The sequence below is a fragment of the Eschrichtius robustus genome, chromosome 18 (genome assembly GCF_028021215.1).
Source record: "Eschrichtius robustus isolate mEscRob2 chromosome 18, mEscRob2.pri, whole genome shotgun sequence".
NCBI classification, from domain to species: Eukaryota; Metazoa; Chordata; class Mammalia; order Artiodactyla; family Eschrichtiidae; genus Eschrichtius; species Eschrichtius robustus.
The window spans coordinates 25,566,905-25,590,870 of record NC_090841.1 but is presented as its reverse complement, the minus strand read 5'-3'; the positions used below and the strand labels follow the sequence as shown (position 1 = coordinate 25,590,870).

The following is a 23,966-nucleotide window of genomic DNA, read 5'->3' as shown; positions in this document are numbered from 1 at the left end:
GCTTGAGGAATTAATTAGAATGTTCAGCTAACTGCTGACATTTATGTTAGCACCAATTGTTCTCACTTCTTACTCTCTTACAACCTAAAGCAGTCCATCAATTAAAGCCTGTGTCGATAAAGGGGCTACTCAAAGAAATATGGTGCTAAGCTCTAGTCTTCTTTTAACTCTGTGATTTTAAAGTTTTTTTTTAAGTTGGAGTTATTAATGTTTCAATAGTAATTTAAAATGATTCCAGATGCAATAAAAGTAATTAGATTGAATAAAGACCAGGTTTTTATTAAAATAAGGAAAGAAAATTGGCCTCTGGAGAGTTAAGCACAATCTGTTCTTGCGATGTTGCTTATAAAGGTACATTAAGCTAATATCTTCGAATTTATTGAGGAGCAAAAGATCTCAAAATAGCAATGTTTACTTTGAGGATAATATTTTAGTAAGTTGTATTTAAATTGGTTTATGGTTAGTTGTCTTTTAGAAAAACAATAATAGTGAAACACAAGGGTGACGGAAGAAAAAAGACACACAAGAGTTTTAAATAGCTAATAGAAATCTTCTCTAACTTTGTAGTTCATTAAAATAGAGATGGCTATAGTAAGAGTCCACTCATTATTATAAGCCAAGCATGAGAAAGGAAAGACAGAATATGGCACTTAGGAGGCACTTAACAAATATTTGCTCAACATTTTAAAAAGTGGGATGATTACAAAAATAGAATTAAATGGTAATTTTCACAAATAAGATATAAGCATAACATTACTTGAGAAGTAAGTGCTGTTGAAGGATATTTTCAAGTGAAGAAGTCATGGAATAAACAAGAATATCACTTCCACAAGGCTTATTTTAAAGCAAGTAATGAAATAAAGATAAGAAGTACTAATAATAATTATCACTAATAAAAGAGAGAGTGGTACTTAGACACAGGGGATGCAAACAAATTTGAGAATTAATTAAATTTGAGAATAAATTAATGTTTACAAACATTCTGGGCTCTCTGAACACTCCCTTCCTACCTCGCCTATGAAAGACAAATTTATTTTGCCGTGTTGGGGAAGAAACTTCCCTGAGCCCTCAAACAGAAACAGTCATTAATATAAGCAGTGTGGCCGTACAATACAAAAAAAGGAAGACAAAAATTAGCTATGATTATTGCAGTGTTAGTTGAAAACCAGCACTGGCCTAAATCTGAGTCCTCCTAGTTTGGTCAATCACTTAAACTCTTTTTTTTTTAAGATTTTTTTTTTTTTTTTTTGATGTGGACCATTTTTAAAGTCTTTATTGAATTTGTTACAATATTGCTTCTGTTTTATGTTTCGGTGTTTTGGCCGTGAGGCATGTGGGATCTTAGCTCCCTGACCAAGGATCGAACCCGCACCCCCTGCATTGGAAGGTGAAGTCTCAACCACTGGACTGCCAGGGAAGTCCCAATCACTTAAACTCTTGAAACCCAAGATTACTCATCTCTACAGAGGGAATCAAAAGAGAACATATGAGGAAATACAGTAGCGTAAAAAGTAAGAAAGATAAAAGTGAGAGAGATATTATTATTATATGTGCTTTGAATGCTGTGAGGGAAAAGTCCTTTTAGTAAGATAAGCAAAATATTTTTTCTGCCAAAGTGACTAAAAAGACTCCAGCTCTTAAAATACTTGTTTTGGAGGACAAATAGTTTATTTAGTTGTCAATCACTCATCACTATGTCCAGATGCATCAAATGCTAACGAACCATAAAAGGAAGGAAGACATTAGGGGGATAGTATTTATGGAAGGAATTCTACTGTGGTGCAGCACTTTGCCCTCCAGAGGTAGGCTCTTCTGGGAACAGCAGGTAGAAAATAGCCACAGCAAAACAGTCATCTGATGGAAGCTAAAATTTTCAAAATAGTCTTCAAAATCTACTTACACTCCTTACCACATCTCCTAGCAATATAGTAACACTTATTTAAAAAGAAATTCCTCCAATATCCAAAGCCATGTTGATAATCAAATACTTTAACAAAATCTGAACATTTTATAAGTTGTCTAGTCTTTAAAAATAAATATACTAAGATAGAAAATTAAACATAGGATCTTTTGTCTTTACTCTGAAAACTAGCTTTCTGGCTTGGTAAATTTTAGGGACTCAAAATGACCTAATTTCTTTGTAGGAACTTCATTTCCCCTTTACCAGACAAAAAAAGAAAAACAGTATGCAGGCCTCTTATTTAACTTTTCCTCTGACATTAAACAAGGCATTTTCTAATCAGTTTTTGAAAAGGAATAAAATGAAATGAAGATTAAAGTACAAAACTAAATGAGTGTACAAAGATGCACACACAGATGAAAACAGAGTGTGAGGCGGGTAAATATTGTATCCACTGGATAAATCTTTATCAGAAAATACAGTATCTAGTAATTTATATTTTTAAACGCCTCGTTAATTGGGTAACAACATAAAAGTTTGATAGAGTCAAAAATTAAGTGAATACATTTCATATCAGGATATACCATAATTATACATTCAATAAATATTTATTGAACATCTATTAATGGGCACTGCTTTAGATAAGATGGATAAGTATTTGTGAAAGTAAACATTCCTTCCTTTGCTGAGCTTAAATTCATAATATATTTAAGTAAACTTATCTTACCATACTAATAATGTGCCACCTTTGACACAGCAGAAACTGGATCTTGCATGAAATTAAATATCAAAAGATATTTTACCACAGGCAATTCAAAATAACGTTAAAATAAATATTTTTGATCACTGAGACAAATGATAAAATAGCCTTCGGCTATTTAAGTCAGAGAAGACTCAAGTCCACCAGCTCTCCATGAAACTGGTCAGGCATGCCTCTTTTGGTTAATAACCCAAAATACACCTCTCGTGCGATACTTACAGCTTAAAATTTACTATGTAAGTTGCATTTTGTATTATCATAATAGTATTTGGTATACTATAATCCATGAATTATTTTATCCTAATTTCTGGTTGTTCATCAACTTGAAACAATTCCCAATGCTCTGGTTTATTTATCACACTTGAACCACTTGAGTCAAATAGAAAACAGTATGTAAATAAGCATTCTATTTGGAGAACTCTTAAGTTAAAGAAAATCTATGTTTAAGTTTTCTGTAATATACCTATTTTACTAAGTTTTTATGATAGGTGTTCTTAAAGGAAGACACTACTGAATCATAAGAAAAATAATATATATTGCTTTTAGCAACGAAAGTTAAAGAGTTCATTTCAACCCCAGCCTATTTTCCAGTGTCATTTTTAATGGCAGAGGAGAAGGAACAAATACCTCTGACGAATCAGAGGGCAGAGGACAGAAGGAACAAATACCTCTGACGAATCAGAGGGCAGAGGACAGAGCAGTCCTCTAGCACGTTTCTTCGCCATCTCACGTTTTTTCCTTAAAATTTGATGGAGATTTTGAATGCCACTCCATAACATACCTAGCTGTTCCAATACAAATGCGTTTAAGACATCATTAGGAAGACAGCAACAGAGCTCCTGTCTAGGACACCGGGGTGAGTGGAAGACAGCTGACACTGCACAGCCAGTTCAGCCTCTGGCCACTTTTTCTCTTCCGGTATCTAGCACACTTCTTGAACCCCAAATTAAATAAATGAGCGGGTATAAAATGGCAATTGTTTTTTTCACTGCTTTACGAACTGTGTCAGGATAATCACTGTGGAGAACCTCCCACGTGAGGCTGAAGAGGCATTACGTGCAGCATTTTCTGACTGGTGCTGGTGCGCATTTCAACTACTGCACCTTTTCAAGATATCAGCAGCTTAGGTCACCTTGGGACTTGAAAAGTTCTCCCGTCTCCTGGGCAAATCTCTTCTACTCTTTCAGGATGAATATGAAGGTGTGGTCCATTTGTCCTGTTCTCTCACTTGAGTTTAGGTATTATTGCTATTTATTCAAGGTTAGTCAGAGGATCTCGAAAACCTGAAAAACAGTACTTAATACACAGATAAAACTTAAAATACAAAAGGCATGTTTATAGGAGCAAAAGGCTGGAAATAAGCTACTATCCATCAGGGCTACTCAAAAGTCAACTTCTCAGGGAGGTCTTCCCTGGTCAACCTATGAAAATTATATACCTCACTCTGCCCCCCTTCCCTGCTTTATTTTCCCCATGGCACTTACCATCTGACAGACTACATATTTTAATTATCTTGTTCTCTCTCACTAGCAACTAGAATATAAATATGAAGCCTGGGGGTTTTAGCTCTCTTGTTCCTGATGCAGTCACTCATGCTAGAAAAGTGAGCAGCATCTACTAGGTGTTCAACAATGTGTTGAAACGGGTGCATTCCGGTCAGCTACTCCAGTCACGTACCCTAGGCTGCCCTGAGTTGCTGGTAATTCCTTAAGCACTGTGCCCAATTGTGTGCACTTTTCCTGGGAAGTTTTTTCTTCCCTTCTCCCCACTTTGCCTGACAAACTGTTAAGGCCCGTTCCTTAAAGGCTCAACTCAAATACTGCCTCCTCTTTGAAGCATTAAGTATTTCTCACTTCTATACTCCCAGCTGAACTACTGTCCCGTAGAAAGCATTTTACACTCATGAAACATTTTAGTTGTTCATGTAACCACAGAACCAGCCCAAACTGGACCTATCCTGTTTCTAACAAGTTACTGAATTACTTTTCAAAGACAGCAGAACAAAACTGCAAGTCATGCAGGCCAAGCATGCACAGAGGAGAAAATTTTGTCCTCAAGTAACACCTAGAACCAAAAGTCCTACCCACTCCCTCCCCCGGCCATGGAACCAAAGGACCAGGACATGACCAGAACCTGAACACGGGATCCCTTTCAGAGGCGAAGGATCCACTGTCCAGGAAGTCCCAGTGCTGAAGCCCCCTTTAACACACCTTACCACAAACGGCCACTTTCCAAAGCCTCCAATCAAAACCTGCCCTGCCAGCGCTTCTGCATACCAACCCTCCTCACCTAACTCATGAAGGTTTGACTGAACCCCAGACTGGGGAGACAGATTTGAGCCCTGGTATTGGCTTCTATGTGCATTGGGCAGAGAGCCCTTGCTCGGTAACATTTATATGACTGTCCCCTCACTAGGCATACCATCTATAGATAAGAGGATATCATATATATATATATTTTTTAATATACCTAGAGCCTGTCATCATGCCTTGTACCTTCTATGCATGTAAGAAATGTTTGCATAAAGAATGAATAAACCCGTGAGTGTATTCAAATTATATTATGTATTACCAATTTGTAAAGCAGATTATTAGGCATGAAGGGTTATAAAATGAATAATTCAGAGCTCCTGCTCTCAAGAAGCTCACATGACAAGAGACATATAAGATAAATATAACTCACATCAGACTCCACGCTCCCGATGCAGGGAGCATGGGTTCGATCCCTGGTCACGGAACTAAGATCCTGCATGCCACCCGGCACGGCCAAAATAAATAAATAAATATAAAATAAAAATAAAAAATAACTTACATCAGAATGTGATAAGGGCTATAATAGAAATTAAAACAAAGTTCAATGGGGACACAGAGGAGAAGGCGATTAATTCTGACTGAAGAAAACAGGATCTTGATGATTAAATTTGATTTTAACTGGCAGAGATGGGTGGAAGGTGCTTCCAGGTAGAGGAACAGAAAAACATGTCGAAGTTTGGAGATACAAGAGTAGTTTGGGGAAGCACTGAGCATGTCTAGAACATAGCAGCATGGAGGGAAGTAGAGCTGGATAGGTAGGGTGAGTCGGAATGCACACTCTTCTTAAATATCATGTGTTAGAGTCTGACTTTCATCTCATGGGAATTGAGGACCAACCATCTATCCATTTAGAGGACTCTCTAAATGGATGTCTCAAAGATGGATGGGAAGGAACAGACATTGCATTTATTCATTTGCTTAACAAATCTTATCAAACATCTACCATATTCCAGAAATCATGCTGGAGGAGGCAGTTCAAAGAAATGCCCCTGCCCTTAGTGAGAGAACACTGTCTAGCAGGGAAGACAGAGGTGGAAACACATGACTGTGATAAAGAATGACGTGCATAATAGCAGAGCCTACTCTAGGTCAGTGGCTCTAAATGTACCATTAATAAAATGTTTTTGTTTTAAGAAGATACCTTCTAAAGTATACCAAAATAGAAACAACAACTGAGCTAAAGATGAAAAACAATACCTTAAAAACACTTTAAAATTTTATTTGTTAATAATACAAAAAAACCCCTTTTTGTTCTCAGTAAAAATTAAAGAAGGATATTTTAGAAAGAATAATGTGATTAATACATTTTATTACTTGTGTGATTTAAAGGTCCAGTCCTAAATTGAGTTTATTTCAATACTTATTATAGCTGAAAAAGAGCTCATGAAGACACGTAGCTCCAAACAGAAGTGCAATATTGACTGCAGTCCCTGTAGCTCAACATGCATTTTTCAATCTCATCTATCAAAATATACAAAGGTTTTCGTTACAGTTAGGCTTGGGAATTTCCATCTTTCCTGATGTCAGTGTTTTTGCAAACTAATCAGACAGCGTCACATTTTATATATATTTTGAACGAATAGGTTCAAAACTCACTGAAACTCTTCATTTGTAGGAAATTGTATTTTAAATTGTTTTAGTGTGCAGACATGAGACATTTTAGGAGTACTACGATCTATTTCTACTTCTGACACCAAATGTGTGGGTTTTCCACACCCAACAATTCTCTAGAGACCCTAGAGACATCTTATGAGACTCTCTTATCACTCTGGAGATTCCAAGGGTCTTAGAACTGGAGACGAAGACCAAATATTTTAACAAAAGATACCCTTATCATGCAGGAAATTACAAGTGTTTTAGAAGCTCTTGTGCCGGGAAAGGGAATGAAGACCAAACATATAATTATTATATCACAATATCACAGAGCGACATACATTATTTTCAGCCACAAAAAAACTAACTGAAACAGTTATAAACATCTGATTTAAAAACACTCTCTCCAGAGAAGTTTTTTTTTAAGGAGTTATTTTCTACTTTACTGCTAAAACATGACCTGTAGCTTGAAGGGTCAAATTAAATGTTTTTTTTTTAAATTTTTAAAGTATCTGTTACGTAGCATCTCTCTAACAGCTATTAACACACAGACAGATCAACAAATTGTGAACTCTTGACTTTGTAAAAGACAAATGGGTAGGTTTGACAGATCTTTTAAATACTTTACAATGAGATTATAAGTGAGACTGTGTAGTATAAAAGATTTTCACGGTCAGTTCCTACCTTATTCCAAAATATTGCAATAGTTCTGGCTTTGCTTTAAAGCTCTTGTTTTTATGTGACATATCTAACTGGTGACATTCTGTAGCACTGTGTGCAAGTCTGCTTTCAATCGTTGTAGCAGTGTTTTGTTTTGAATCATCATGGAGTGAATACATTTCATGTGTGATGTCCTCTGTAACCTTATTCAAGAGTCTTGTCTCTATCCAATCAAATCAGATGTTCCATCAATAGTTATACTTACATAATTTTCTGCTGATTCCATGTCATTGGTTTATGTTTACATTATTAACGATATTTTCAACCCAGGGTTGTTTCTTTTAAACCACTATGCATTATATGAGGGCTGGCTTAGTTAACACTGGGTAACATAAACCACAAATCTGCTAAATTGGGCACAGTAAACTGTTATGTGTGGTCATGTTGTGCAATCAAATGAATACCTGAGAGCACCACTGTCATCTTCTCATAATACAAACTCCCACAATTCTCTCTGGATACGTCCCATTTCCCATATGTGACAAACTGAACAAATGACGGTGCCAGTGTCAGTCAGTATACTAAATATTGGTAATGCTTATTTCATATTTTTAAGAGCAAAGTAAATATAAATTCTAATGTCTTCCCATGTTCCAGTGGATGGTCTTGAACTTCTTGGTATGTGCTCCCCACTTTAAGAAGCGCTTTGCACTAATGTTGTCACAAAGAAAGGAAATATCTGCTTGTGAAGGAAAAGGAGAAGGAAGGGTCTAAGAAATTTTCCTTGAAGAAAAGACTTTGATTTGCATTTTGAAGAAAAAGTAAGAATTTTCCAGACAGACTTGATAGAGAAGGGCATTCCAGGCTATCAAAGCTGCAAGTGGCAAGTGAGGGAGTCGTGAATATGCATGTGATTCTTGGGAACCACAAGCTGTTCGTATGGATTAAGCCTAAGTATGTGGGAGAGAAAGGTTGGAAGTAAGACTAATGAAACAGATGGGGCTCAGATTAAGGACTATGGACTTGATATTGTTGGCAATGGGAGTCATTGAAGGGTTCTGAGCAGGAGAATAAGTGATCAACTTTATTGATGGAACAGTACGAGGCTTGGGAAAGACAGAGTGAAGGCTGAGTTTTTAACCAGGAGGCTACTGTAAAAGTCCAGGCAAGAGAAAATGAGGAATGGATCTATGGCCCAGAGGATGGAATTGAAAGGACTTGGTCACAATTCTAGGTGAAGGAGAAGAAACTATTGTAATAGTCTAGGTATGGCCAGTGACTGTAGGAAAGGAAAAGAGGAAAATATTTGGGAGACCTAGAAAAATGTAGACATGATTTTGTAATAACTGGCTGTCAAGATAAAGGACAGGGAAAGGAAAAAGGGATACCGATTACAGACCAGGTGACTGGATACAGGATTCCATAAGCTCAGAGAGGAAACATCCATTCTTTCCTTTACGAATCATATAATCAACACTGCTTTACTGATACCCACCATGAATGAGGTATAGAAAAGGGGCTGGAGGACATTTATAAAGGAAAATTTGGTATGAAGAGATGGACATTTTGGATTTGAAATGCTCCAGAGATACCAATGTGGATATTTTAAAAAGAAAACTGCAGATTCAAAGCTAAGAAGAGAGGAAGGGGCAGAAGTTATATGGACATTACAGACTCATAGAGAAGAGATTTAATTTTAACTGGGTACCTACCACACACCAGGCACTGTCCTAGACACATGTGACATATGTCATTTAATACCTCCAACAATCCTATGATGAAATTTGGGCTCAAAACTCATGCTTTTCTTTTAAAAATTTGAGGCTTCTGTTTTATTTTAGCCCAGTTTTATAATGAATGGTTTATACTTTTTGATGCAATGCATTCCTAAAAACCACGTCTTAAAACAAATGAACACTGCTGACTATGTAGCACTACTGTCATCTGATCAGCTGCCAGCAGAAACCAGTAAATATGTATTAGTAAAAGTGTTCAAATAATGCAGCAGCAGAATTTAAATCCTTGGTGGAAAATGATATTCAATTATACACAACTTATACCACTACCACTAAGAGTTGGTAAAAAAAATCACATTCAGAATGTGGTGTGTATAACATGAAAGACACCTTTGTTAGTAGATTGCTGAGCTTATAGTGCTATCCCTACTTTATTCAGTTTCACTCAGCTGCAGGCTCAGCCCTGCTCAGTTCCTGATTTCCTATTCTAACCAGGGAATGAGATACATGACTCATTGGTTTTGCTCAGAGAGGTTAAAAATCTCCTATTTGGGGATTTACTGATACTAGTACCAGTATCCTTAGTAACCCTAGTCCTGAAAACCCTATTCCCCCTGGGTCAGACCCTAGCTAGGCCTGGTAACTTCAGCTGTTGGCTGGAATCCTATTTCAAACTATCACTAGTCCAAGTTCTCACAAGTCTCTAGTTCCTATAATCTGTAATCTTTTATGGATCCATCTTACATAGGGTCAATTCAACCACTGAATCTCCAGAACAGACAAAGCTGCTAAAATGCTAGCATGTCTTGCTGTAAATCCCAGCACAATTATGAAGATAGTAACTGCTGCCAAACTTATCCATTTACTCCTTATCACATTACCCTATAAAACTTTTTATATCATTTCCATTATAGCATTGATATTTTCCAGTTTACTGAATTATTTGTTCATTGCATGTCTCCTTTTTACCACTAGAAGGAAAGCTTCATGGCAGCAATGACCTTGTCTATCTTGTTCATCACTGCATTTCTCAAGGCCTAGAACAGTGCTAGGGGCTGTGCTCAATGGGAGGCTGAGTTTTCTGGTAGGGTATATTGTTGGCGTCTGGTAGTATATGCTGTTGGTGTCCTACCCAGATCTCCTCTGCTACCAAAGGCACCCATCCCACAGCTACTGTAGCATTGACTTCTAAAAGCTCACAGCTGCACCCCTCTCCAAAGAATTGCCCTCCATCTGGTACTGGGGAGTACCTTGTCCAGAAATGCCTGGGAAGTTAGAGGTTCTCCCTGATTCCTCTCCTGACTAATGCTTCGCTGACGTGGGGGCAAAGAAGCCTGTCTCTCTTGCTTCCAGGTGGGATAACTGAGTAGTGCCATTCGTGCCTCAGAGCTCCCTGTGAGGAGGCTGAGGCCAGACTTCACCTAAAACCACTTCTTGGGAGTTCCTTGGCGGTCCAGTGGTTAGGACTCCGTGCTCTCACTGACAGGGGCCAGGGTTCGATCCCTGGTCAGGGAACTAAGATCCCACAACCTGCATGGGGCAGCCAAAACTAAAAAACTAAAAAATAAATAAAACCACTTCTCTTCCACAGTCTTATCCTGATTCCTTCACTTCCCAGAAAGTCTCACCTAAAAGCTCTCCCTCTAAAATCACTTATACAGACATTTCCATCTCTGGCTCTGCTTCTAGAGTACCCAACCTAGATATCTGTTGACTATTTGGATGCATAAAGGAATAAAGTCAAATGAAATAAAGAAAAAATTCTTAAGATTTTCCAGCAGTGCTCTTAATTCTTGCACAAAACATTACAGATATATATCCATTAAGAGAAATAGATAACGGTGTTGTGAACTAAGTGATCGCATTAGGACACAAATCTACCTGCTTAATTTAAGCACCTCACCCCATCTCCTTCAGCTCATGTTGTCACTGTTGCTGTCATCTGAAGAGTCTGGCTACAGCAATATCTGTCTCACTTATAAGAATTGGCACTTTATAAAGCTCAACAAAAAAACATTTTATATCTTAATGAATTAAAAGGTGGTTGGGAAGTATATGACACTGGCCCAAGATACTTCTTCACTCTATCAGCTTAACTAAGGATGCTGCTGAAAGAAACCTGAAGGTGAAGCTCTCCAGAGAGGAGAGCAGGTTCAAGTGGTTGGAGCGCGATGTTAAGCATGTTAAGATAATCTGATATTGAAACAATTGTAAGATTGAGTTTATGTTTTATTACAACTAAGGACTAAAGGTTTTAAAAAAGTCCCCCCCCCCACCCCTGCCATCAGAGCATCAATGATTTTACAGTGGAAGTCAGTGTGAAATAACTATTTTCCTAACAAAAATTTGCTTTACAAATTAAAAAAACATGCATACAAATGACTGGAAGGTTATAAACTAAATTGAGAATAGTGATTGACTTGAAGAAGGGGAGATGAGATTGGAGGTGGTGGTAAAGGGGACTTTAGCTATAATTAGCGTTTCCTTTCTGCAAAAAGAAGAGTAGAATCAAATTTGAGAAAAATGTTAACAGTTGTTAAACATGAGCGATAAATTTGGGTATGTGCTACATGTTTTTATTTACATTTTTTTGATTTTTGAAATTTTTCTCAAACTAAAAAAGTATGTAACACTTGAAAAGAATGTAGCTATCCTCTAGTGGCAAAGGATATAACAAAACTAAGAAAAAACACACACTGTATCAGTGGTTCTCAAGCTTATTTAGCTTGTGATTTAGGAAATAAAAATAAAAAAGAATCCCATAGAATCCTGCTTGTTTCCAGTCTTCTCTTCCAAGACAGTCTAGAGCAGCCTGCTGGCTGGGATCTCCAGTTTCAGGGTCTGTCTGCAGCTCTGACTCACCCACCTCTATAACCTACAACAACCATTTGGTGAGTGCACCGAGAACTGAAGCAGTGTCAGCCTGGGAAGAACATCATATAAAAGATCACAGGCATTGATTTGGTTTACAATTTTATGAATCACCTGGGTGACAGAACAGAAAACGGAGCTGTTAAGTACACTGATGATACACCTCAGGAGAGGTGCGTTAAGACACAAAAGAAGTTCAATAATCTGGAGAAGTAGTCAAGAAAACAGAAAATGAAATTTAATAAGGATATTATTATTGGAAACAAAAGGGAAAATATGGAATAACTGGCCAAAGGAAAGACTTTGGGATCAAGCTGGGCAAGGATTAGAAATATGAAGCTAGAATTTAAAAAAATCAAGCTATTATATGTAGATTGAAGTATTAAATCTAAGAATTGCTTGACCAACAATCTTAACACATGGCTAGTACTTTAGTGAGGTACTTACTAAAGTGCTACTAACACTAAAATACTATTTGATCAGCATGACAAAGTCAAGAAGCAGCACAGTGCAGTGGTTAGAGCATAAGGCTGAAGCCAGACTGTATGAAGCCAGCTATGTGACCTCAGACAAGGTTTTTAACCTCTGTGCCTCTGTCCTCATCTGCAAAACTGGGATGGTAACAGTACTGAACTCAGAGTTGTGTGCAAAAACGAGTTACAATTTGAAAACAGTGTAGAACAGTGCCTAGCACAGAGTAGCTGCTAGTTACACGTTTGTTAAATGAAAAAGTAAAAATAGTACAGAAATTTAAATGGATATGGAGTCAAAAATTATTATAAACCTAAAGATCTACATGGAAAAGTTAGAGGTAGTGGCATAATGCATTCTGTAAGAAAAGGCAGTAGAAGGCATTCTTAGTGGGAAAACTACTGTCTAACTGCTGATAAAAATGTTTCTAAAATAGCCTTTCCAAGTTCATAATGGGGAAGATGAGACAGAAGGAGTATCCCAGCAGTCTATGACATCAGACACATCTCCAGTTCTCTATTGCTCTTATCAGAATGTCTTGATGGCTCAATAATAATTTTTTCCATGAGACTTCAAAAAAGCTTTTAGTTTTTCTATTTCTTACCGATACATCTATTTGCCCTTTGGGACTTCGTGAATTTCAAAATTTATACTGTCACATTCAGTTTTCTTCAGACTGAGGAAAGCCTTGTATGCTGAATTATGCTGTGCTTTTTAAAGCATGTCATCATTCACTCCAGGATATTTGATATGGAGAAGGTCAGTGCTACAGTTTTACACTTCATTTTATCTCATTTGATCTCATAAAGAAAAAGTATACAAAAATATGAAAGGGGAAAAACAAGGGTTTTAACAATAACCATCTACAATGCAATGCAGTAGTCCTCCCCTTGTCCACCCTTCTTTTTTCTCCTCAGCCTCCATATAGTTATCAACCTAAAATTAGCCAGTTAAACCCACTTCACCACTTCCCTTCTTCCCGTTTTCATTGCCAGTATGTTTGTTTGGCTCCAACAATTTTATCTGGATTACTGCAATCACCTCCTAGTGTTCTCTGTGATTCAAGTCTCATCTGACTCTGATCTACCCACAGACTATGGTCCTAATGATCTTGCTTTAATGCCATCACATTGCATTCAGGATAAAATCCAACCTCAGCAAGGCCCATGAAGTCCCCACAAGGTCCACATCTTCCTCCTGGCATCAACTCTTGCATCTACCCACATACATTCCATGCTACCCAAGCTGCCTTCACTTCCTACTTTTAGACAGCTTGTTTTCAATAACTACAATGCCTTGTTCTGTGTTCTGCACTTAGAAAACTCCTACGTATCCCTAAAGACTCAGTGTGAGTGCCATCTTCTCCAGACCCCTTCCACCAAATCACATGCATACACTCAGAGGGGTGCGTACCTCTCTTCAAGGGTCCCACAGAACCTGCACATGTTTCTTTCTTGGCTTATATGCAATACTGTATTATAAATGTTGATGTATTCTCACCCACTGACAAGCAAGCAAGCACATCTAGTCAAAATCAATATCATCATCTATACAGTCAGCCCTCCACACCCACAGGTTCTGCATCTAAGGACTCAACCAAATGTGGATTGAAAACATTTGAAAAAAAAAAATCTCAAAGTTCCAGAAAGCAAAACTTGAATTTGCTGTGAGCCGGCCACTATTTATATAGCATTTATAACTATTTATATAGCATTTACATTGTATTAGGTATTATAAGTAATCTAGAGATGATTTAAAGCATATGGGAGGACATGTGTAGGTTATATGCAAATACTATGCCATTTTATATAAGGGACCTGAGCATCCTTGGATTTGGGTATTCTTGGGGGTCCTGGAATCAATCCCCTACAGATACTAGGAATGACTGTACATCATCCGTGCCCCCAAACAGCTATGGGCAAACAACAGGAATCTAATAAATACAAATTAGGTGAAATGAATTAATATATAATGAATAAACCTGACTCCTGCCTTCAAAAAATTCCTTATTTAGTTGGAGAGCCATGACTGGGGGAGGGGGGAAGGACATAAGATATAGAAATTATAATGCAAATCAGAGTGAGAGGAAGTGGGGTATGTGGCAAGAAACTAATACTTATGAGTTAGCCTGAGTATTTAGGGACCTAAAATGTGCCAGACATTGTGGTTGGTCCTTGGCAAATATTTTCACCTAATTTTCACAACCATCTTGAAGGGTATTATTATTTCAGTTTGGTAGGTAAAGAAATTAGGACTCAAGGAGTTCAAGGCCACATAAAAGTTAATGGTAGAACCTAGGAGCAGGACAGGAATAAAGACGCAGATGTAGAGAATGGACTTGAGGACACGGGGAGGGGGAAGGGTAAGCTGGGACGAAATGAGAGAGTGGCATGGACATATATACACTACCAAATGTAAAATAGATAGCTAGTGGGAAGCAGCCGCATAGCACAGGGGGATCAGCTCGGTGCTTTGTGTCCACCTAGAGGCATGGGATAGGGAGGGTGGGAGGGAGACGCAAGAGGGAGGAGATAAGGGGATATACGTATATGTATAGCTGATTCACTTTGTTATAAAGCAGAAACTAACACACCATTGTAAAGCAATTACACTCCAATAAAGATGTTTAAAAAAATCTAAATGATTAAATTTTTAAAAATTATTAAAGTTTTTAATAATAATAAAAAAAAGTTAATGGTAGAGACATAATTTTATCTTTTAAAATCCATGTTCTTTCTATCACAGTGGTACAAATTCAGTCCTGTGGCGTTTCAGAGGAGGGAACAAATAGACACCCAGAATGACAAATCAGAAAAGTTCCATGCAGAAGTAACAGTGGACCAAATCTTGAAGTATTCAGGGAGAAACAGAGTATATTTTAGAGGGAAGAATAAAGACAGGTATGCATACAAGTTCAATACTTGTGAGTAGGACAGAGAATGGTTCAGTCTGGAATAAGTTGAGCATACATTGGGAAAATCTCACTGAAGAGAAAGTTGGGACTTTGCTGGGGGACCTGAAAACTCTATATTTACAATGGGCACCAGTATTAGAAAAATAAACAAGCATATGGGTCATGCTAATGATTGGACCTGTGCCATCGTCTTCTTATATGAAGGGTAGCAGTTGAAAAAAAATATGGTAACATAAGAATTTCAAAACTAAGATAATTCTGATTTTGATACAGAAGTATACTTTTATCCAAGGAGGAAATATAGCTACAGAAGTTGACATATCAAGTGTCCTCTTTAATGTCAAATTAACATAATATTGGGGGAAAAGAAGTAAATAAATACACTTCACAAATGTGAGCCATGTAGTCTCCTCTGCTTGAAATATATACCATAAAAGTCATTATACTCATTAATCTTTTAAATTATCTAAATCATACTCTTAGGACAACATCTTGATTTTAACTAAAAACATGAATTGCCTAGCTTGCTCATTTTATGAGATCTGATCATTAAAACATAAGATGGCCATACTCAAAAGTACGTTGGTTGTATGTTTTCTTCATGTATGTTTGGTGATGGTTTTACTTATCAAGATTACGTTTTGAATGGCGCATAACTAATTTTGTTGGAATGCATCCATAAACTAAATTGAGTGTGACTGATTTCTTAGATGGTAACATTGCAAATCCATTAAAAGGAATCTAAAATTGACAGAGTTAACGACATTAAATAGGTCACCCATAGATCAGAGAAGTTCCGAACATTTTTTTTGACTGCTATTTTTAGATCTTTTAAAACATATGTTTCTCTTAAGGCAATTTCATGAGCTTTAATTTTATGACAAATATAGTCATAAAGTTGTACATAATAAAGAAAAAAACTGTCCACATTGAAATTGGTGGGAATGTCAGTCTATTTAATGAAAATCCTTTAATAATATGTATTTTAAACAGAAATGGAGATTTTTTTTACTTCCAACTTTACATAACAAATTAAATATCAAATACTGACAAATAGAGGTACCCCAGTATCTAAATGAGTAGATATTTTATTTGTAATACTATCATCAATCAATGATATAGCAATGAGTGCTATAAGGAAAAATAATAAACATCTGTAACTTTGAAAATTTTATTACATTTTGAATTTAGAAAGTTTTTTCATAGAAAATATATTTATGTAGCCAATATCAGAATTACCATGGGATATAATCAGCAGGTAATTCTTTACTATTTATGAATTATTTGCTACTTTTCAACAAAAGATTGGTATAAGAGACATTCTAGGTAGAAAGTAAAGCATAGTACAGTTGGCCCTTTGTATTCACAGTTTCTGCAGCATGGATTCAATCAATCTCAAATTGAAAATATTTGGGACAACAAAAAATTCCAGAAGTTCCAAAAAGCAAAACTAGAATTTGTCATGTGGCAACTATTCACACTACATTTACAGTGTATTTACAACTATTTATATAACATTTACATTGTATTAGGTATTATAAGTAATATAGTGATGATTTAAAGTATATGGGGGGATGTGCACAGGTTATATGCAAATACTGCACCATTTTATATAAGAGACTTGAGCATCTGTGGATTTTAGCATCCATGGGGGGTCCTAGAACCAATCCCCTACAAATAATGAGGGATGACTGTATCTCTAATCTTCTAAATTTTCTAAAGCACATTGAATACTGTCTTCTTCTTGCCTATTCAAAGATATTAGAATAAAGACCAAAGAGATATTAAAAATGACCTTGTCAACGTCTATTACTCAGAGATGAGAAAACCAAGACTCAAAAAGAGATTCAAATATAGACAGCCTCAAACACATATAAAGGTTGAAAATCAATTAATCATTCACATAAAAAAGTTTAAAAATAAACAGCACTTTAAATCCAAAGAAAATAAAAGGGTATAATAAAGATAAAATCAGAAATTATTGAAATAGAAAAGAAACATACAAAAGAGACATTCAACAGTGCCAAAAGCTGGTTGCTTGAACAGACCAATAATACCGATAACTCCTGGCAAAACTGATCATGAATAAAAGAGAGAAGGCAAATAACCAATACCAGGAATAAAAATGATAATACCATTACTGGGCCTAAGGACATTGAAATATCATAAAGTGGTATTATAAACAACTTTATGCCAATAATTAGAAGACAAGGAATAATTCCTAGAAAAATAAGATTTATTAAAACTTCTTATAACTATTAAAGATAATGAATTATAAGCAAAAGGCCTGTTTACAATGAATGTGATGGTGACATAGACCCAAGAATAATTACTAAGTACATGTTACATTTCTTTGCTTCCTTTCTTGCTGATTGTATTAACTAACCTTCATAATCCGCAATCAGAATTAATTGAGCTAGCTCAGCCTAATGTATCTTTCTTTAAAAATATTTTAATGTCCAATATACAGAAATCTAAAAACTGCCTCACCATACAAAGGGACCCTCATATAAAGTGACTTCCGTATTTCTGAGCATAAATTTGAGAGCTGATTTCAACCTCTGAAGTCATCCTTAAGAGAAAAGTTGGTTTTCTGCTTGATTATTTTAAAATATAAAATTTAAATTCATTTGTCTTGGCTCTAATTTATACAATTAAGTGGCATCAGTATATACTTCATTAAAACTTCCAAGTAATTACGTATTTTTAAGGGCACCACTAAACAGTACAGACTAAACACAATGAAACCAAAATGAAAGAGATAAAACAGCACAAATAAGAATGAATAACTGCAATGCTCACTGTATCATCCTTAAAACATAAAATATGGGCCTTGCCGTGTGCCTTGTGGCTCAAAAACTGGAACTGTGATATGTTACAAATAAGTTATTCAGGTGAAACTAGCAAACATTTTGATTCTTTCATTATTTCCCCCAAACTTTGTTCATGTAGGAAAAAAAACTGGTGGAAAGGCTTAAAGGTGAGGAAAAAAAGGAGTTAATTTTTTAGATTAAGTGGAACATGAAAGACTGAAATAATCACAAACAAGAACAGTATTACAGCTCCTTCAAGATAGAGATTATGTTTCTTAATTCTTTCCATATCTCCTAAAACACCTAGTCCTGTAATTTTGACATAGTAAATTCTTAAAAAAAAAAAAAGGTAAGTTGAAATTCCTAGGTTTACATAAGGCATAATTCATATAAAGAAGAACTGTGAGACGATATGGGAATAGGCTAGAAATTTTCTGAAGCTATGTATTAGGTGAGCCATAGAAGTTTAGGAGTTGAGATGACCTAGCCATGCCCTATTAAAATTAGTAAACTAAAATTTGTACAAATTTTGTTAGATTTATTTCTAAGTATTTCATGTTTTTATGCTATTATAAAAGGTATCTAAATATTTTAATTTTCCCATTGTCCATTGCAATTATATAGGAATACAATTGATTCTGTACGTTGACCTTGTATCCTGTGACCTAGTTCAATTTACTTTTTAGTTCTGATAGTTTTTTTCTTTTTTTTTTGATTTCTTAGGGTTTTTAATATACACAATCATGTTGTCTCTAGACAATTTTACTTCTTCTATTTAAACATATGTGCCATTTATTACTTTTTCTTGCCTTTCTGCACTGGCTAGGACCTCTAGCATAATGATGAAAAGTGAATATCTTTGCCTTTTCCCCAATCATAGGAGGAAAGTATTTAGTTGTTGTTTCTTTTTACCATTAAATATAAGTTAGTTATAGGTTTTCCAAAGATGCCTCTTAACAGGTTGAGGGAGTTTCCTGCTATTTGTAATTTGCTGTAACATTTTATCATGAATGAGCACTGCATCTCACCAAGTGTTTTTGTTTGTTTGTTTGTTTGTTTTTTGGCAATGACTGAAATGATCATATGGCTTTTCCTTTATGCTGTAAATAGAGTGAATTAAATTATTTGATTTCAAATGTTAAACCAACTTTATATTCCTGGGATAAAACCTACTTGGTTATGATGTATTATCCTCTTTATATATTGTTGAATTTGATTTAATACTTGTTAAGGATTTTTGTATCTATGCTCATGGAAAATACTGAACTGTAATTTTCTTATATTATGCAGGTTTGCTGGTAAAAAATACTCTATTTTTGTTCATCCAAGAATGTCTGCATTTCTAAAGAATGTTTTGCCAGATATACTATTGTATACTGACTTTTTTTTTCTTCTTTTGGCTCTTTAAAAACAACTATTTCACTGAATTGTGGTATTTATTTCTCATGACAAGTCAGTAGTCATTTTTATGATTTTCCTCCTATATGTAATATGTCTTTTTTTCCACTGGCAGCTTTAAAGGTTTCCTTTTTCAACTTTCAACAATTTGATTATAATGTACTTTATTGTGGTTTCCTGCTTATCCTGTTAGAGGTTCATTGAGCTTCCTGGATTGGTGACTTCATGCTTTTCATCAAATTTGGAAATTTTTTCACCATTACATCTTTAAGTATTACTCTGCCTCATTCTTCGTCCTTTTTTTTTGAAACTCTAATTGCCCATATGTGAGACTGCTTTTTTAAGGTTGCTATTTCTGTACTGAGAATTCCTAATTATTCCCTCATTATGTTCATTCCCCCTTTATATGCCCTTTATATGCTTGAACATATTTAAGGCAACTGTTTTACAGTCCTTATCTGCTAATTCTATCATCTGTCATTCTAGGGTCTATTTCTATTGACCATTTGGGGTCTATTTTCTGCTTATTTGTATGCCTAGTAATATTCTATTGAATGCTTCATATTGTGAATGCTCTGTTGTTAAATGTTTGGATTTTGTAGTCTTCTTTCACTGCTCGGTAAGTTTGTTCAGCTAAGCAGTTAATTCACTTCTGAATCAGCTTGGTTTTTTTCAAAACATTTCCCCCCAACATACATCCCCTTAACTTTTAAAATCATTTTGTATGAGAAAAACTTACAAAATAGTGTTAAATAGCAAACATCCTTGTTTTTTCAAGAGTTATTTTCAAACTTATTAAGGGTAGGCATAAAGTAGCTTTTACTCTAGGGACAGATTGATCCTACTTTTAAAGCATAAACTTTACAGGATATCTTGTGAATACCAGGAGTAAGTTTAGTCAAGTCTCTTAACCATGTGGGACCTCTGGTAATTGTTCAGCTCACCAGTCCCTAGTGGTTGTTCCTTTCCCAGTGTTTGTGAGTCTTGTCCAGTTTTACAGTTCTTTACTGTGGTAGGACTAACCTGGTACTAGTTACTCCATCACAGCCAGAGGGGTAAATGCCAAGAAGGAGTTTTTGACCATCTCTCAGCTTCACTTTGGTCCTCTTCTCTTTCTCCTTTAGTCCACTAACTCTACCTTCTTTTCCCCCACATTTTCTTCTCAAGAACACATCATTATTTAGTGAAAGGATCCAAACCAGAAACCAATTCTTGTAACTCAATCCAGTGTTATTTCCACTACACAATATTTTTGTTAATTTCCTGGGATTAAAACAATAACAATTCAGTCTACTTTTAAGTTGCTTATTACTTCGTATATTCCTTGATTTTTTTTTCTCTCTCCCCTTTGGTGGATCTGCTGCTTATATTTTATTTTTAAAATATTCAGAACAGGTTCATTGATAAAGCTAAAAACAATCCATGTTGAGAAAATCTATTTGATTAAAAGCTATCCCTGGACCAGCATTCTGACCACACAAAATTAAATAATCCACAAAGTGTTTTTAAGGAAGGCAAGGAGACTAAAAACTTACTGCTTCATAGTTTTGACTTCCTTATCTCACACCTGAGATTCATATAGCTTATGTTTCTCCTTGTGAGCGATTTTAGCTTCCTGTTAGAGAGTGCGCTTGTCTCTACATATTTTTCTTCTAATTTAAGAGCCTTTATGTTGATGAAAACTGCTTCCTGAATGTAATGTTCATCACTCTTTGTCCACAAAATATCTATTAATTCATGTTTATAAAGCATTAGTCACTTTAAAAATAAATTTTGCATGGTTTTATTACCTTTTAAGGAGAGGAGAGATAACAGTAGGAGGAACAGAAATGAAACTGGTATATTAAAAATGGGCCTTTAAGAAAGTATTTTTAAATTGTACTGGGAGCAAAATAAATGACTAAACCAGATCTTAAGAGGTTGTGGGTTTTATCCTCTTACCTGTGTAGCTGGATATATTCTCGAGGTCTGTTGAGCAGGTGAAGGAATCTATCAACAATCTTGTTTTTTCCTACGCCCTGTAATTACACAAAGAAGCATTAAAAGTAACTTTTGTCTGGAGGTAAAACAAACCAGAAGAATCTCTCACCAAAACCTACTTACTGTTTTATCTTATTGTTAATGAAAACCAAACGAGTAAACGTATACAGCACACTTTCTATGACATAAAGGTTTTTCAAAAAAAATTTTACTTCTAAATACACTAGCTCTAATTTCTTATTTAAAAGGAAATTCATAATTATTTTTAGCCTTCTGTGACTTGTTTTTTCTGTTCTATAATTTTACACTGAAGTGTAAACATTAGAGCAGAATATTATCTATTTCAGATGCGAAGAATGGCATTAAAGGAAATCAAGTAAGTGTAAAAACAACGATTTTTCTAATCAGCTCTTCAGAAGTGTGGTTTTTAGTTATATGAAGATAAATATAATACTGTACTTCTGTTTTAATCAAACACTAATTTTTTCTCCTTTTATCCAACTTTTTAGTCCTTTAAAACCTTGGAAACCTAAAATTATAACCAGGGTTTATTAATAAGTCTCAACTATATCTGCTCTTCCTAGCAATGTCCTCATTTCCTTACCACTTACTGATGGCAAGAGTTGCTGTCCTTTCGTAGCGGACAGACTGTTAAAAATGGAATCCACTCCCATGCCACTGCTCCGTTTTAAAGTTTTCACTTAGAGGTGGAATACTCTGTTAATGGGATGTAAATCTTTTAACAAGTGGGTTGTGTGGGAAGAGTAAAAGTGGTTTAAAAAGCTGAGATCTGTAACATATGTTCCAGCAATAAATAACACTTATTGATTTCTTATAATGTTCACGTTCGAATATATGGTAAAATAGCTATGTGGGCTTTAAATGGCATGTTGCAATCAACATAAAATTTTACGTAAATAAATTCAGGTGAGTAAAATGTGTGTTAATATATCAGCTCTGTTCAAGAAACCTAGAGACAAACATATATCATAAATGCATTGTAATGTCAGAAATACAAAGGATTTCTTGAAAGAAACAAGTCATGAAAAACTACTATGGGGAGCTCCTGCCCCCTCCCCACTTCCAAAATTACAGAGTCAGCCATGCCTTTTCAAACTCCTCCTGAGCACTGTTTTAGGAGCTTACAAGTCCCATAAATGTAGGACAATGCAACGTGAAGTCCCAGGCTGCCGCTAAGAAGCTCTTTTACTGTGTCTTCTTTAAATGTGTTAAAAAAAAAAAAATTCGACTGAGTAAATTTTAAAGATCTTATTTTTTAAAATAAATTTATATATTTATTTTTGGCTGCTCTGGGTCTTCATTGCTGCGCGCAGGCTTTCTCTAGTTGTGGCGAGCGGGGGTTTCTCTTGTTGCGGAGCACAGGCTCTAGGCGTGCAGGCTCAGTAGTTGTGGTTTGCGGGCTCAGTAGCTGTGGTGCACGGGCTCAGTTGCTCTGCGGCATGTGGGATCTTCCCAGACCAGGGCTCGAACCCGTGTCCCCTGCACTGGCAGGCGGATTCTTAACCGCTGCACCACCAGGGAAGTCCCTAAAGAGCATATTGACTTTATTCAGTGATTCATGTATTGGGCAGCATCCCATCTAGCAGACAGAAAGGAGCTCTGAGGAGCTATACAAAATGAAAGACTTTTATAGGCAGAAGGGAGCAGGACAAGGAAGTTATACTAGCAAAATTGTTATACTAGGTTGGGACAAGGTCACTTTCCTTTAGGGGAAGGCAGGGGTCTATCAGGCAAATGACCTCACTAGTGCTGACCAGTGATTCCTCATTGGCTGGTTTAAGATTCCATTTCTGGGAGAGGCTGAAACTGTTACCTAGTTAAGTCTGGGTTTTGTGACGTAGGATTTAGCATAAGTGACTCCATCTGGGGCCAGTTGTCTTGTTTTTAACGAATGTTAGGGTCTTCAGAACTCCAACCTCAGACGTCTTCTAGTTCCATATACTGTCTCTGGGAATCTCACCCACTCCCTCCCACTCCCTTCACTTCAGTCATCACATATGGCTCACACTTCTTTCCTAAGCTCTAGCTGAGATGAGATTCCCCATTCCTAATTGTCAACTGAACTTCTGCACCAGATGTTCATACTAAACTCATTATGCTTCCACCCAGACTTACTCTTCTTTTTTTTTAACCCCAATATAACAGTATTGTCATGTACCCAGTTGCTCAATGAATGAATCTCGGAATGTTTTTGTCTATCTTTTCCCTGATCTCATTCAAACTGTCACTAGAATCTTTGTAGTCTCTATTTGAAAAACTTTTTTCCTTCCTTCCTTCCTCCCTCCCTCCCTCCCTCTTTCTTTCTTTCTTTCTTTCACTCTTTCTCTTTCTTCTTTCCTTCCCTCTCTCTCTCCCTCCCTCCCTCTCTCTTTCCTTCCTCCCTCCCTCCCACTCTCTCTCACTCTTTCTCTCTCCCTTTCTTTCTTTCTTTCTTTCTTCTTTTCTCTTTCTCTTCTCTCCTTCCTCCCTTCCTTATCTCCCTTGTCTAATTTATCAACTGTTTTAGCACCTAATGTTATAGGTACTGCACTAGCTGA

General features: G+C 36.1%; 1 protein-coding gene across 4 annotated transcripts in view; it reads right to left on the bottom strand.

Moving 5' to 3' along the window:
- VWA8 (von Willebrand factor A domain containing 8) overlaps positions 1–23,966 on the bottom strand; it is a 372,416-nt gene that overhangs the window by 170,109 nt on the left and 178,341 nt on the right. For all 4 annotated transcript variants that reach the window (XM_068526337.1, XM_068526340.1, XM_068526339.1 and 1 more), the window contains exon 21: positions 21,370–21,446. In XM_068526337.1, the coding sequence (XP_068382438.1) occupies positions 21,370–21,446 (77 nt within the window). The remainder of the gene's footprint in view (positions 1–21,369; positions 21,447–23,966) is intronic.